Genomic DNA, 14,103 nt, shown 5'->3' on the forward strand with positions numbered 1-14,103 from the left:
CTATTATGTGAAAAGTCCAAAATTTTAGCCTAGCTTTTACAAAATTTGTTAATACTTGATTTTATTTATATTTTAACGAAATTTCACACTTGAGATAACCTAAAACAAAAGTGAAAATGTGAAAAATGACACTCGGTTTCTATAATTACTTCTTATGTATTTTAATAAATATGTCATCTCTCTTAAATTACACAAGTAATCGTTTTATTCAATAAAAAAATATATGATTAATAAACTCGCTACAACAAGCGTTGGCCATCACAAGTGGTTATATTTAAATGCAGTTTCTTGTAACTATAAGAAAAGTATTTGTTATTCTAGTTTTGTGTCTGATATTTTTGATTTCTCGGTTAAAGACCAGGATTTAGCTTAACAATTTTGAATGGTTATATTACCAACCATTTGACATTAGTCCATCTTGTAGTTATCACTCATCAAGAAACATAAATCATGATTTTGATCAAAACAAACATATGAAGTGATGAGAATGCTTGAGCATTTAGTAGCATCAGATACCACACATTTCGTGAACAAAAAGTAAATCAAAAAATAGATTGTGGTTCCTAAAGCATGAACACATCGAACCTAGTGTCTTTCAACAAATGAAGTCCACAAATCACTTTGATCAATCAACCTCTTGAATCTACACACACACATATCATATCAGAAACCATAGCAAGATATGATAGAGGTAGGTAGAGTCAAAAACTACAATGAAAGATGACAATGAAGATGTTTGACAACTTATAGTACACATTTACACAACCTTGTTGATGAGATTGAATGTAGCACACAGTAATTTAAAGAAATCCGCAAATAATTGAGAGAAGTTAGGTAGCTTGACCAAAGAAAGAATATTGTTGATTGTGTTGCTCATATTTAGATTTGTCAACTCGTACATTTGTTCTTTGAGTACAATAACTAAAAGACAAAAAAATGTTAACTAAATGAAGAATAAAAAATTAAAAAGAAATCCTATGCCGTAATAATTTATTCCATTCTATGAAATTTCCATAAAAAAGTTAGTTTTTTTTTTTTTTTTTTTTTTTTTTTAATAAAGAAGCATAAGTGATGGCAAGACTTGATAACCCAGGAATTTCCCTTTTTATTTTTTAATATGATAACATATTTGGTTGTGTCATGTATGTGCATTTTATTGATACTACATACCTCCCGAGTTTAATCAAGTATGTGAGACTTCCTTTGGGATAAAGCTCTAAACCACACGATTCGTTCTGATGAAAACAGATAAAAAGGAATACATTAATTATCATTCACATACATCAATTTGGACAAAGTAGTTGTAGTTAGGTCCCTCATTGAGTTAGGTTTTGATCTAGATCCATATTCCATTCTGATATATTTTTGTGACTCACAATATCGATTAACAAAAACAATACTTGGGTCTTGGATTGATCCATGTTTCATGTGGGATCGATCCATTTAGAAATTTAAAATATAACTTTTAACTTTTATAGCCTAAAAAAACTCTTAACTCAGAGGCCAATAAGATCAATTTGTGCTATAGTCCATTTATTACAAATAACTTGTTAATTATGATCCATCGATTGAAAATGAATGGCTCATGATCCACTTATATAAAACAAATGACCCAGTATCCATCTACTTAAAGAAGTTTACCTAACTATGTAAGACAAGAATATCCCCATCTAAGGCTATTATTATACAACACTAAAGAGGTCAACTAGCAAGTCAAACATATAGTCAACCCATTTCTTCTTACTAGGAACTGGAACAAGGTTAGATTACAATTCATTAGTTAATGGGTCGGATCATTATGAATATAGTTGGATTATACTTCATGACAATAAAAATACTTGATAAAAATGAAATCTACCTTTAAAGCTGGAGTCTTCTCCAACAAATTGATGATCATAATTCACTTCATCTGCATGCATCATAAATCGCCTGGTGTTTAAGATGTATTCTCCCGTTGTTGTTTCAAAAGGAGAAAGATCTCCACCAATGATATGATTCCATGACTTGTAATAACCCAACACATTTTCTTCTTCTTCATCAGTCTTTCCATTATCATACACAAAACTCACCCCACACTCCACCCTAGTTTGTCCAGGTTCCTCTGTTACAGTAACAGTAACCTCATTACCATCTTCCATCTCATTCTTTCCAAACATCCAATGGCTTAATAGTACTAAAAACTCCCCACCTACACTCACTTTGTCAATGTAATGTTGATACATCCAGGTGTAGGACTTTGTTTTATTAGTAATTATCATCATTGGCAAATAGAAGAAATCGTCTTCTTGAAATAGAAACATGTGTTGTACACAGCAGAAATTTAATCCCGTGAGGTTTTTAGAAGATGATGGGATTGTCAATGATATTGATTGCCCTTGGCTTATATCCGTAATCCAACTCGGCATATCTTCAGCTCCATAAATTGTGCTGAATATTCCAAATTGATGATACATCTAGCATATACAAATACAAATTACAACCACCTTAATTAATTAATTACCATAAATCAAATATACATACATATAATTAACTAGATTTCTAGATCAAACCTGGATTTCAGATTTCCCTGATTCTCTATTCAAGTTAGGAGTTTCAATGCACTGTTTGTTAAGGAAGTCTAGCTTAGTCCAGCCCAAACTACTTAACAACTTTTCCTCAACAGCTACAATCGGTTGGACTTTGATCATGCCTTCAAATTCAAAAGATGAAGGTGCAAATGATTTCCACTCTATTAGTAACCGGAGTGGGGACATTTCTGGAAGAAATACAACTTTTCTTAGAGAAGGTTTATAAATCGAATACAGTGTCAACTCTCTTAGTGTGTGTGGAAGAATGCTCAATTGACATCAGCCTTTTACAGTTACTTATACCAAGTTTCTTAAGCACAGGAAGGCTTCTCACACAATTGGGGAGGGAAATGATAGGATTGTCATCTAAATATAGTTCTTCCAACTTAGATAACCAACTGAAGTCTATGGGAAAGGACTCAGTGGACAAATTATTATTTGCAAGTGACAATTTTACTAAAGATTTCGGTATAGAAATCGCTGTAAAATCCAAATTAATTGGTATAGGTGTAGCCTCAGGAATGGTGGAGGAAGAGGTTATTGTGTTTATGCCAGTGTTGTTAGCCTTGAGCATTTCTAGTGAATCCATATTCCCAGTCTCGATTCTTGATCCACTAAGACTACAACCATCAAGCAATAGTGTTTTAACCTTTTTTAACATGTCTATAGCTGTTGGAAGTTTTTCAAGCTTTTCACAATATCTTAAATCAATGAGGACAAGTTCGATACATGTCTTAATTGATTCACAAACTTCCAGCAAACTGGTGCAATTTGTAGCTATTAATCTCTCAAGTGATGGTAGTTCATCAAAGCTGCCCAGACATTGAAGCTCTTTACAGAAATTTAATTTTAAAATCTTTAATGATCTAAGCAACGTTTTGTCTTTTGAGGATGATTCAGTCAACTGGTGAAATGGAGATATGTTAGAAAATAGGAGTGACCAGTGAGTAATGAGTTTTATCAACTTAACATGAATGAAGGGTAAATTTAGATATGTTACCTTTTGTGTACTCTCAAATTGTTGTTGATTACTATTACAAATACCAAATGATTTGATTTTGCTATATGACATGTCGAGAGCAACCAGATTCTCCATGTTTAAGTCTTGAGGTATAGAGTTTGAAGGAAACCCATGCATACACAACCATCTTAATTGTCCTGGAAAGTCCTCATAAGACCCATTGATTTGCACGTAATTGAGTTGTAGTAGCTTCATCTTATGCATCTTACTCAATGCATCTGTTTTTAACACAAATGTCTCACGAAACTTTTGCTGCTCTAGCACTTTCATGTCAAGAGCAAGACCTATAACCTTTTCCTTAGCCTAAGAAGAAAGGAAGTGCCAAAAAAAAATTAATTGTTATACATACATCTACATAGACAATTCAAAATACTCTAAACAAGTATATATGATATCTTATTCTTACCTTTTTTTCTTTCAACACTTCCAGTGACTCCTCATGACACCATAATCGGCTTTGTTTCCATGGCTTCTTAGGTGATTCTTCACGTACTTCGAATCTTCCCATCTTTTGAAGCAACTGATGCATCACCAATTCATTATTCCACCCAATACTAATAAGGCATCTATCGATGAGATCCTTGAATGCAATATCTGTGTTTATACCACATGCATTTACTATTGTTTCAGTAACATATCTATCCATTCCAACAAAAAAACAAGCAATATGCTTAAACAATTCCCTATCATCATCGTATGGCAAAGACTTGAAACTCATTCTCAATACATTATTTAAAGGATAATCCTTTTCTTTCATTAGCCCTTGTATGCGCCCCTTCCAATAAGCTACATTTTGGTCATGTAGAGACTTACCCAAAACTTTAAGAGCCATTGGATTTCCTTGACAATAATTCACAATCGTTTCTGAAACCTTTTCATAACCTTCCTTGGGATTGTAGGACATGAATGCATGATAACACAAAATTTGTTGTGATGCAGTCTCATGTAAGCCTTGAAGCAAGAGTGTTTTATGCTTGGAGTTGATATTCATCTTGAATAGTGCACAACTCTTTGTCAGCCATTTGTACTCTGTTGTTACTATAATTTTGCTTCCTAGATGAAAAGCTTTGCTTCCAAGTAATGCATCCAACTGGTCAAGATGATCAATGTTATCAAGAACTAGAAACACCTTTTTACAGGCTACTGCTTTCTCTATCTGTGAGGTATATCTTGAAGCATCATGAACTTGAATTGAATTTGGTTTTGAAATGTCATCACAAAGTTGTTTTTGTAAATTAAGCAACCCATTATATTGGTTATGACATTTGCCACTGATATCTTCAATAAAGCTGCTTGAGTCAAATTCATGAGAATGAAATGCATGGACATATTTGGCCAAAGTCGTCTTCCCAATCCCAGCCATACCTGAAATAGTGAGTATGTCTGCTGTATGTGAAGATGCAGCATCTTTCAACCATGAAGTGACAAATTTCTTGGAATTGTCCCTTCCAATAAGCTGTGGAAGAACACTCCTTGAGGTTATGCGTAATCTACTGGAGATGTCCTTTATAAGTTCTTCAATAAACTCCGTCTCTCCCCTGAAATTTGCTTTTATTAAGAACCACAAAACACAATCTACAAAACTAATATACCAGATTTGGAGATTTAACTTCCAGTTTTTCACATCATATGAGACAGAGAGAGTGGTTACCGGCTGCCGTTTAAATGCTCCCCCTTTAATCCAGCAACTTGTGTAAGCGCTTCCTTCCACAGGTTGATCTTTTGAGCCAATTCACTTCTTTTAGTTGGATCGGTCTCTGCCTCCATCTTCTGTTTATGCTTAGCCATTGCAACTCCGAAGCTTTCTTCTTGCTTCTTGATATATGTGGGTGCAACATGATAAAAGATGGGGAAAACGATATGTCTGGATGTCTTACGTTGCTGAAGAATCAATACCAATTCATTAAGGCACCATGTGGAAGTGGCGTAATTCTTGGACAACACGATAACAGAAGCCCTAGATGCTTTAATCGCCGTCTCCAATTCCGGCTTCAGATCTTCCCCGGTTTCAATTTTTTCATCGTCCAAGAAGGTTTCGATTAAGTTAGCTTTGAGGGCCTTATGAAGGTGATCGGTGAAACTATGACGAGTGCCTCACCTCTAAAACTTAAAAATACGTCATATGTATGACCAGGAGTTGATGAAGTAGATGAAGGTCCTTCTAGAAGTTCCGAGGAAGATGAAGATCCTTCTTCAAATTCAAAAGAAGATGAAGATCTTTGTGCGAATTTAGAGTGAACAGTCATTTTGATTTATGAGAAGCTATGCGTGATTTGAGACCAGATTTATGGATGTACCAAGATGGTTTGAAACATGGGACCAATTTTGTTTGGACAGTTGACGTTGACCCCAATGTTCCGTTATCATCATTTTTATAATTTTATATTTTGCAATAGATTATTTTTCATTAAAATTTAATAGTGATAATACCCGAACTAGTATATAGTAATTTTTTTTTGGAGAAATTAAATATCCTCCTACAATTTCTTTGTAATTATCTTTCTACCCATTTGTGACAAGTAGATTAAAATATTATTAAAGAAAATTAAATATGACACATGTCATCATATGACATTTGACATGGATATGATGATAGTAGGAAGATATTTAATTATTTTTTTTGGATCGACTATGTAATAGATAGATTTGATTAAGTGCTTGTATGAATGTGTGATTCGATTAACACATATAATATTGTATTTTTGTATCTTACAAACATACTCTTGTTAAATCTGAATGAAATTTGATTGTTTACATATCCATTGTTATATTATATTGGTAAAAAAAAAAAAAAAAAAAAAAACAAAGTAGGTTGTTATATTCTGTGACCTTTACTAAGCAAAAAATTTTAAACAAATATTCAAACTGAATATCCCTAAACACCTCTTGTTATAATAAGTTATAAGATACAACATTTCATTTTTATTCCATTTTTTCATCTATACAAATGGTACAAAAGGAATTGGAAAAGGCCTTCAAAATTTATGTAAAATAGAGTGCTATTTTGAGAAAAATCGAAATTTTTAAGTGACCTGCCAGAAAAGCACAGGCATGCATTTTCCAAGGCTTAAAAAACACAACTGTGTTTCCTTATGAGAAACGATTAGGTTGCCACTCATTTGTCTAACTTGAGTTTGATTCATCCGTTTGACCTAATTCCAATTGCATTAGTTAGAAATGATTGAAAAATTATGTTAGAAGAGTTTATAACTTTTATGACTGTAACATCTCATTTTCACAACCAAAAATTTTCACTTTAATTAAGGTAAAACTTCACAATTATATAATCCATGTTAAGAAAATAATTTGTTCCAGATTACATTAGTTGAAAATCAGAGTAATATAATGAACGTGGAATCCTCAATGTTGCTAATGAGTATGTATAGTCACGCCTTCACCTTCCACAATCATCGATGGTACTTGAAAACATAAATAACTGGGTAAGCACGAAACTTAGTGAGTTTCACCACAATATCATACACCTCAAAACATATACAAGCATGCATAAGGGGCCCACAGTCACCAGACTGGATTGTCCCGGATATGTTGGCTCCTTCTCTCTCATGAACCTACTGGCTCAAATCCTACTGGCTCCTTCTCAAACTTGCCCTCAAGTTTTGGAACATGTAAAGTCATCTTATTAACTTTAGTTCCAACCTCTAGAATTTTAAAAGTTAAAATTCAACCCTTATACTTTATAATATTATAAGTTTTATAATATATATATATATATATATATATATATATATATATATATATATATATATATATATATATATGTATAAGATCAAGTCGTTTTACCGTTAGTAGGCCTCATTCACGAAGCCGGTCTATAAGGGGGGTATAAGGTTGTTGCCTATAAAATGGCAGCTTAATGGGTGTCCACTCTCACCCACCGCTTCCTTGACTGGTGGAGGGTCGTTAGCCGAACGGGTAGGACAGTGACTTAAAATTCTCATTAAAAAGTATAATGATTATTATAAAGTAACTAAATGTTTTATAAAATTCCCAATCTTAGTTACTTTAGGAAAATGTGAATAAGGTGCTAACCCATGAAATTACACTTTGCACTTTGATTAAGTCGTTGGTGGAGCATGTGTGGTTAACCGGCACACTAACTTGGACTTAACAAGGTAGGCAAAGGGTGACTTAAGGTTTTTCATAGGTCGGTGGAGCGCGTGTGGTTAACCGGCACATTGATTGAGTGAAAAAGATTAAGGGCACCAAGTGATTTGCATGGTTACTTCACACCTTGTTTTGTGATCCTCGGTATCCCAGTCACAAAACATGAAGGGCACACTCGAGATTGAAACATGTCATTTTAAAGTTCAATGAATCTCAAAAGAATCTAGGAATTTCTAAAAATCCAAATAAAACCTAATAATTTATGTTTCGTTTTCATGGTGGAAATTGGTGAATCGTCATTCACCTACCTTTCAAATATGTTATAGCTTGGATTACGGGATCCCTCTTCTAAGTTATAATATATTGTGATTGGATCCTAGCCTTAATATTACATTTGGGTGTTTTATTAAGGACTATCTCAATATCTAAACTAAACTTGTTTTCTTCTTTTCAGATGTCTTCCAACAGTGCTACTCCTGGCTCAAATCCTACTGGCTCCTTCTCTCTCATGAACCTTTGTGGGAGAGTCATCTTTGATGGATCCAACTTTACTGATTGGATCAGAAACATCAGGATGGTCACTCGATACGAGAACAAGGAATATGTTCTCGACAAGGAGCTTAAGGTACCTGAGCCAACTGCTACTCCTGAGGAGTTTGCTGAATATGAGGCACATGTAAGAGATGCTACAAAAGTGGCATGCATCATGATGGCCACTATGACAACCGAGCTCCAAAAGTCCTATGAGGACTACTATCCTTTTGAGATGCACCAGGATTTGATGGACCGCTACCATCAGAGTGCTCGTCAAGAGGGATATGAAATCATCTCCTCTATGATCACAACCCGAATGAAAGATGGTGAACCCATCACAGGCCACATGCAGAAAATGCAAAGGTTTGTGGACAGATTGATGAAGTTGAATGTGAACTTCCCAGAGGAGTTAGCAATAGATATTATTTTGCACTCCTTACCTTCGTGTTATGATCAATTCCGCATGACATACCACATGAACAAGGAGGAAGTTACACTTAGCAAACTTCAAGGACTCCTTAAGACCACATAATCAGGTCTCAAAGGCAAGTCGGTTGTGACCACTCCTACTACTACTCCAAACTCAACACCTGTCCTGGTAATCGGGAAAGGTAGAGGGAAGAAGAGGAAGAACCCTTCGAAGGGTACCAAGGGTAAGACCCTTGATGGATCCTCTTCTGGCGGAACCAAGAAAGGTTTCGTTACACCTTCTTCTGATCCCAAAGAGGGTGAATGCTTCTATTGCCACGAAAAGGCACACTGGAAGCGGAACTGCCCAAAGTACCAACAAGATTTGAAGGATGGGAAAGTGAAACCCAACCATGCAGGTATTTACACTATCTTATCTAATAACTCACCCTATTCTAACTCTTGGGTCCTTGATACCGGTTGCGGTATTCATATTTGTTCTGATTTGCAGGGACTAAGAAGAAGTGAGAATGTGGAGCATGGAAAGATAAACTTGATCATGGGAAATAGGAAAGTTTCACCTATTGGAGTTTATACTTTGTTGCTAAGTAGTGGGTTTACTTTAGATTTGAATAAATGTTGTTATTCGCCAGAAATTGCAAGAAATGTTATTTCCTTTCATGCTTTGTACAAACAAAGTTTTACCTTTTCTTTTGATAATGAAATTGGTGGAATAAATGCTTTCTTTAATAATGTGTTTTATTTTAAAGCATTACCTTGTGATGGTGTGTATGAAGCTGTGTCTGTTGTAGATGATTTAGGAAATAATGTGTTGTGTATTGATTCTACTAATGATAATAACTTGGATAAGGCATCATTATGGCATTGTTGTCTTGGACATGTAAGCAAGAAACGCATAGGCCAACTCCAAACGGATGGAGTTTTGGAATCATTTGACCTAAAGTCAGATGATAGTTGTGAATCATGCTCACTTAGAAAAATGACAAAGTCACCCTTCATAGATTCTTGTGCTACGGGTGAAGGTTTGTTGGATCTAGTGCACACGGATGTATGTGGACCCTTCAAAACTGCCACAAGGGATGCTAATCGTTATTATGTGACTTTTACAGATGATTATAGTAGATATGGATATGTCTACTTAATCAAGCATAAGTCAGAGACTTTCGAAAGGTTTAAAGAGTTTAAACAGGAAGTCGAGAATCAATTGGGCATGAACATTAAGATGCTTCGATCCGATCGCGGTGGTGAGTATCTTAGTACTGAGTTCATTGACTATCTAAGGGAATGTGGGGTTGTCTCACAATTAACACCTCCCAGGACACCACAGTTGAATGGTGTAGCTGAGAGGCGTAATCGAACCTTGTTGGACATGGTTCGTTCCATGATGAGTCGAGCTATGCTACCAATCTCATTCTGGGGGTATGCCTTAGAGACTGCCGCCCATATCCTGAATCTGGTCCCTACAAAGAAGGTTGCCAAAACACCTCACGAGATGTGGACTGGAAAAGTTCCCAATCTAGCCCACATTAAAGTTTGGGGGTTGCGAGGCTTTCGTGAGACGCGAGACTCACGACAAGCTCGAACCTCGAAGTGAGAGGTGTATTTTCATCGGCTACCCATAGAAATCCTTTGGTTACCTCTTCTACAGACCTAGTGAGAATGTGGTCTTTGTAGCAAGGAGGGGTGTCTTTCGAGAAAGAGAGTTCATAAGCCAAGGAAACAGTGGGAGGCAAATTGACCTTGAAGAAATTCAAGAGTCAAGTGGTGAAGGAACCTCAAACCCTAGCAGTCAACTTGAGGAGGAAACTCCTATTGATCCAATTGACGAATCCGTACCTCTGAGGCGTTCCACAAGGGTTAGGAATGCACCTGAGCACTACTATGGTTTCCATATTACTGCGGAAGGTGAGACACTTATCAGTGATGAGACATTGGTAAGTCTGGATGAACCTAACAGCTACGCGGAAGCCATGGCAGGCCCTGAGTCTGCTAAATGGAAAGAGGCAATGGACAGCGAGATACAGTCCATGTATGACAATCAGGTCTGGGACTTGGTTGACAATGTACCAGGTCGTAAGACAGTAGGGTGCAAATGGATCTTCAAGAAGAAGACCGACATGGATGGTAATGTACACACTTATAAGGCAAGACTGGTGGCAAAAGGTTTTTCTCAAACTCCAGGAGTTGATTATGATGAGACCTTTTCACCAGTGGCCAAGATTAAGTCTATTAGAGTATTGTTAGCCATAGCTGCATTTCATGACTATGAAATATGGCAAATGGATGTCAAAACCGCTTTCCTCAATGGAAAGTTGGCTGAGGATGTTTACATGAACCAGCCAGAGGGTTTTGTAAGTACAGAATACCCTAATAGAGTGTGTAAGCTTGAGAAATCCATTTATGGATTAAAGCAAGCACCTCGCAGATGGAATCTTTGCTTTGATGAGAAAGTCAAAGAGTTTGGCTTTTCGAGGAGTGAAGATGAATCTTGTGTATATGTCAAGGCTAGTGGGAGTATAGTTAGCTTTGTGGTACTGTATGTGGATGACATACTACTCATCGGAAATGATATCCCGACCTTGCAGGAGGTGAAGTCCTGGCTCGGGAAGTGTTTCGCTATGAAAGACCTAGGAGAAGCTGCCTATATTCTAGGGATAAGGATTCTGAGAGATCGGAGTAAAAGACTAATTGGGCTTAGTCAGAGTACATACTTGGATAAGGTGCTGAAGAGGTTCAGCATGCAAGATTCCAAGAAAGGAGAGTTACCTATCCAGAGTAACGCTAGACTGAGTAAGACTCAGAGCCCGAGTACCGAGGTTGAGATAGCAGAAATGAGTCGAGTACCTTATGCTTCTGCAGTAGGCTCGATCATGTATGCTATGACCTGCACTTGTCCTGATGTAGCCTTTGCTTTAAGCATGGTTAGCAGGTATCAGGGGAACCCTGGTAAGGCTCACTGGACAGCGGTAAAGAATATTCTCAAGTATCTGCGAAGGACTAAGGACTGGGTCCTTACCCTTGGTGGGAGTGATGACTTGAGAGTTGTAGGGTATAGTGATGCTAGCTTCCAGACTGATAGGGATAATTTCTGCTCTCAGTCGGGCTGGGTCTTTACCTTAAACGGAGGAGCTATCTCTTGGAAAAGTTCCAAGCAGGAGACAGTGGCTGATTCAACTTGCGAATCAGAGTATATAGCAGCAAGCGAGACAGCAAAGGAGGCGATATGGCTAAAGAACTTCATTGGAGATCTTGGAGTTGTACCAACTATTAAGGAGCCTATGGAAATATTCTGTGATAGTGAAAGTGTTGTTGCCTTAGCAAAGGAACCAAGGGATCACGGGAGATCCAGACACATTGACAGAAAATACCATTTCATTAGACATCGTATAGAAGAAGGACTCCTTCTGGCAAAGAGGGTATCATCGGATGAGAACCCGGCAGATCCCCTCACGAAGGGACTGGGTAGGGTTAAGCATCTCCAGCATGCAAGGAGCATAGGGCTGAAGGATGATATTAGTTTTAGTAGTTAGATAATTTTGAAATATGTAAAGTGTAATTGACATTTGATGATGAATAAAAGTTGTGTTTATTTATGAGTAAAGTGTTGTTATCTTTTGTCAATCGTTTACTATTATTTCTTTTGCATGTTTTGACTTCCAGAATATTTATGTTGTGTTTACATATTATTCAAATTATCCACAGTCAGTCATATGTTGGAAGTAGATATGAAGTAAGACTGTCATGGGTTGGTTGTAGAGGTCTAAGATGTTGGACATGGCCTCAACACTCATGAGTGCTCATAAGTTCTGAGTATTGGATTCAACCCACGCTCATTGGTATCACTTCATGGAATTTATCTCGAGTGATCGCGAGACGGTAATATCATATAAGTCTTCAAACCTAGAGATATGACTTGTTGACTATGAGTTAGTTATGCATTGATCGTGCGAAAATGCATTGGTAACTCGATGTTATAAAACGTGCGTTTGTGTGTGATTTAACAAGTAGTAGAACAAGCATATGACTCGAAGTTTATCTGTTTCTTCTTGGATTAGAAGCGATATCTGGGCCACTCGATGATTTTGTTTTGACCCATGTACCGGGCCCGGTCAGAATTAAGTTGATGTGTTCAATTAAGTTCTATGTCAAACAAATCGGAAATCGGGAAACAAACTGCTGGACAAAAAGTAAGACACTGTTCCATGTATTTGTCCGGCTGATATCTAGAACAGAGGATTATATGATCACTTATCTGAAATGGCGTACCATCATCTTCTCAGTTCAGAGAAACCTTGAAAAGAGCTACGATTGCTGATCGGTTCCTGAAGTCATACTTGCAGTTATAGTTATTAGACTTATCCAAGTGGGAGACTGTTGGATAAGGTGTCTAAGTCCATAACTATTTCTGGTATGTACTTGACCCGACCCGGCATGGTCCATTTGGGTTGCATGGCATCATGAATTTGGATAGACTAAATGAGAAAAATAACACTTGTGGTTTATTAATATATTATAAGTTCTAATATATTAATAGTATTATTATTTAATTAGTATTGATCAAGAATTAATCTAGGATTAATTAAGTGATCAAAAGATGACTAATTAAATATATGGGTTGATTATGTAAATCATCCATAACTTGTATAGTGGGCTAAAAGGCTTCATGGATAATCAAGTTGGGTTAAACCTATTGGATGCTCCATGGAGGCTCCATGGGAGTTACAAACCCATGGGTCATGGAAATGAAGAGTCATGCCACATTAGGGTTTACATGGTGTAACCCTAGATGTGACACACTATATAAGCAACATGTTCTCCACCAAAATCGGCTACACAGAGTTACAAGAGGGCTTGGCCGATTTTTGCAAGTGTTACACTTCTCTCAAGTTTACTCCAAAAGCATTTGGTGTTGTGTGAAGCATTTGAGGCATCATACTTGGGGTGCTAGGCTCTCAAGGTTTCAAGGAATCATAACAACTACAAGGTATGTATTTCTAGCTATCTTTTATATTATAAAGTTCCCCATGTATGCTAGATAGGTTTATGAACCTTGGAAAAGTATTTTGCATGTATTTTAGACAAAAATAGATCCAAGGGTTTCTAGGGTTGCATGTACACTTAGGAGTGTTAGAATTGCTCAAAACCCTTCACCTTCCTCTTCTTACCCTTCCCTTGCCCAATAGCCAAAACAGGGGCAGCGGTTGGAGCGGGAGTTGATGCAACAGAATTATCCTTGAGATTGCTCTCATCAGTCCTAAGCAAGCCTTGAAGCTTGCTCAAGGTGACCTCTTCCTTATTCATATGGTAGGTCATGCGGAACTGGTTGTAGTAGGGAGGCAATGAGTGAAGGATGATATCAATCGCCAACTCTTCATCAAAGTTAACGTTCAACTTTAGAAGGCGATCAACATATCTCTGCATCTTTTG

The 14,103-nt window shown here is 36.8% G+C and overlaps 1 protein-coding gene across 5 annotated transcripts; it reads right to left on the reverse strand.

Annotated features, from left to right (window-relative positions):
• Positions 1 to 440: 440 nt before the first annotated feature.
• Positions 441 to 5,914, reverse strand: LOC145039955 (disease resistance protein RUN1-like). 5 transcript variants are annotated; one of them, XM_078987952.1, is made up of 6 exons: positions 5,240 to 5,914; positions 3,995 to 5,126; positions 2,550 to 3,891; positions 1,859 to 2,453; positions 1,171 to 1,235; positions 441 to 643 (listed from the first exon to the last, which is right to left on the reverse strand). In XM_078987952.1, the coding sequence occupies exons 1-3, from the start codon at positions 5,374 to 5,376 to the stop codon at positions 2,788 to 2,790; spliced, it is 2,373 nt and encodes a 790-aa protein (XP_078844078.1). In that variant the 5' UTR covers positions 5,377 to 5,914; the 3' UTR covers positions 441 to 643; positions 1,171 to 1,235; positions 1,859 to 2,453; positions 2,550 to 2,787. The 5 variants fall into 5 exon arrangements, with proteins under 5 accessions (XP_078844078.1, XP_078844086.1, XP_078844094.1 ...); XM_078987960.1 differs by having other exon boundaries at positions 572 to 921; XM_078987968.1 differs by lacking the exon at positions 441 to 643 and having other exon boundaries at positions 970 to 1,235; positions 3,995 to 4,182; positions 4,402 to 5,126.
• Positions 5,915 to 14,103: the final 8,189 nt, after the last annotated feature.

This window comes from Lactuca saligna, chromosome 1 (genome assembly GCF_052625555.1).
Source record: "Lactuca saligna cultivar CGN05327 chromosome 1, ASM5262555v1, whole genome shotgun sequence".
NCBI classification, from domain to species: Eukaryota; Viridiplantae; Streptophyta; class Magnoliopsida; order Asterales; family Asteraceae; genus Lactuca; species Lactuca saligna.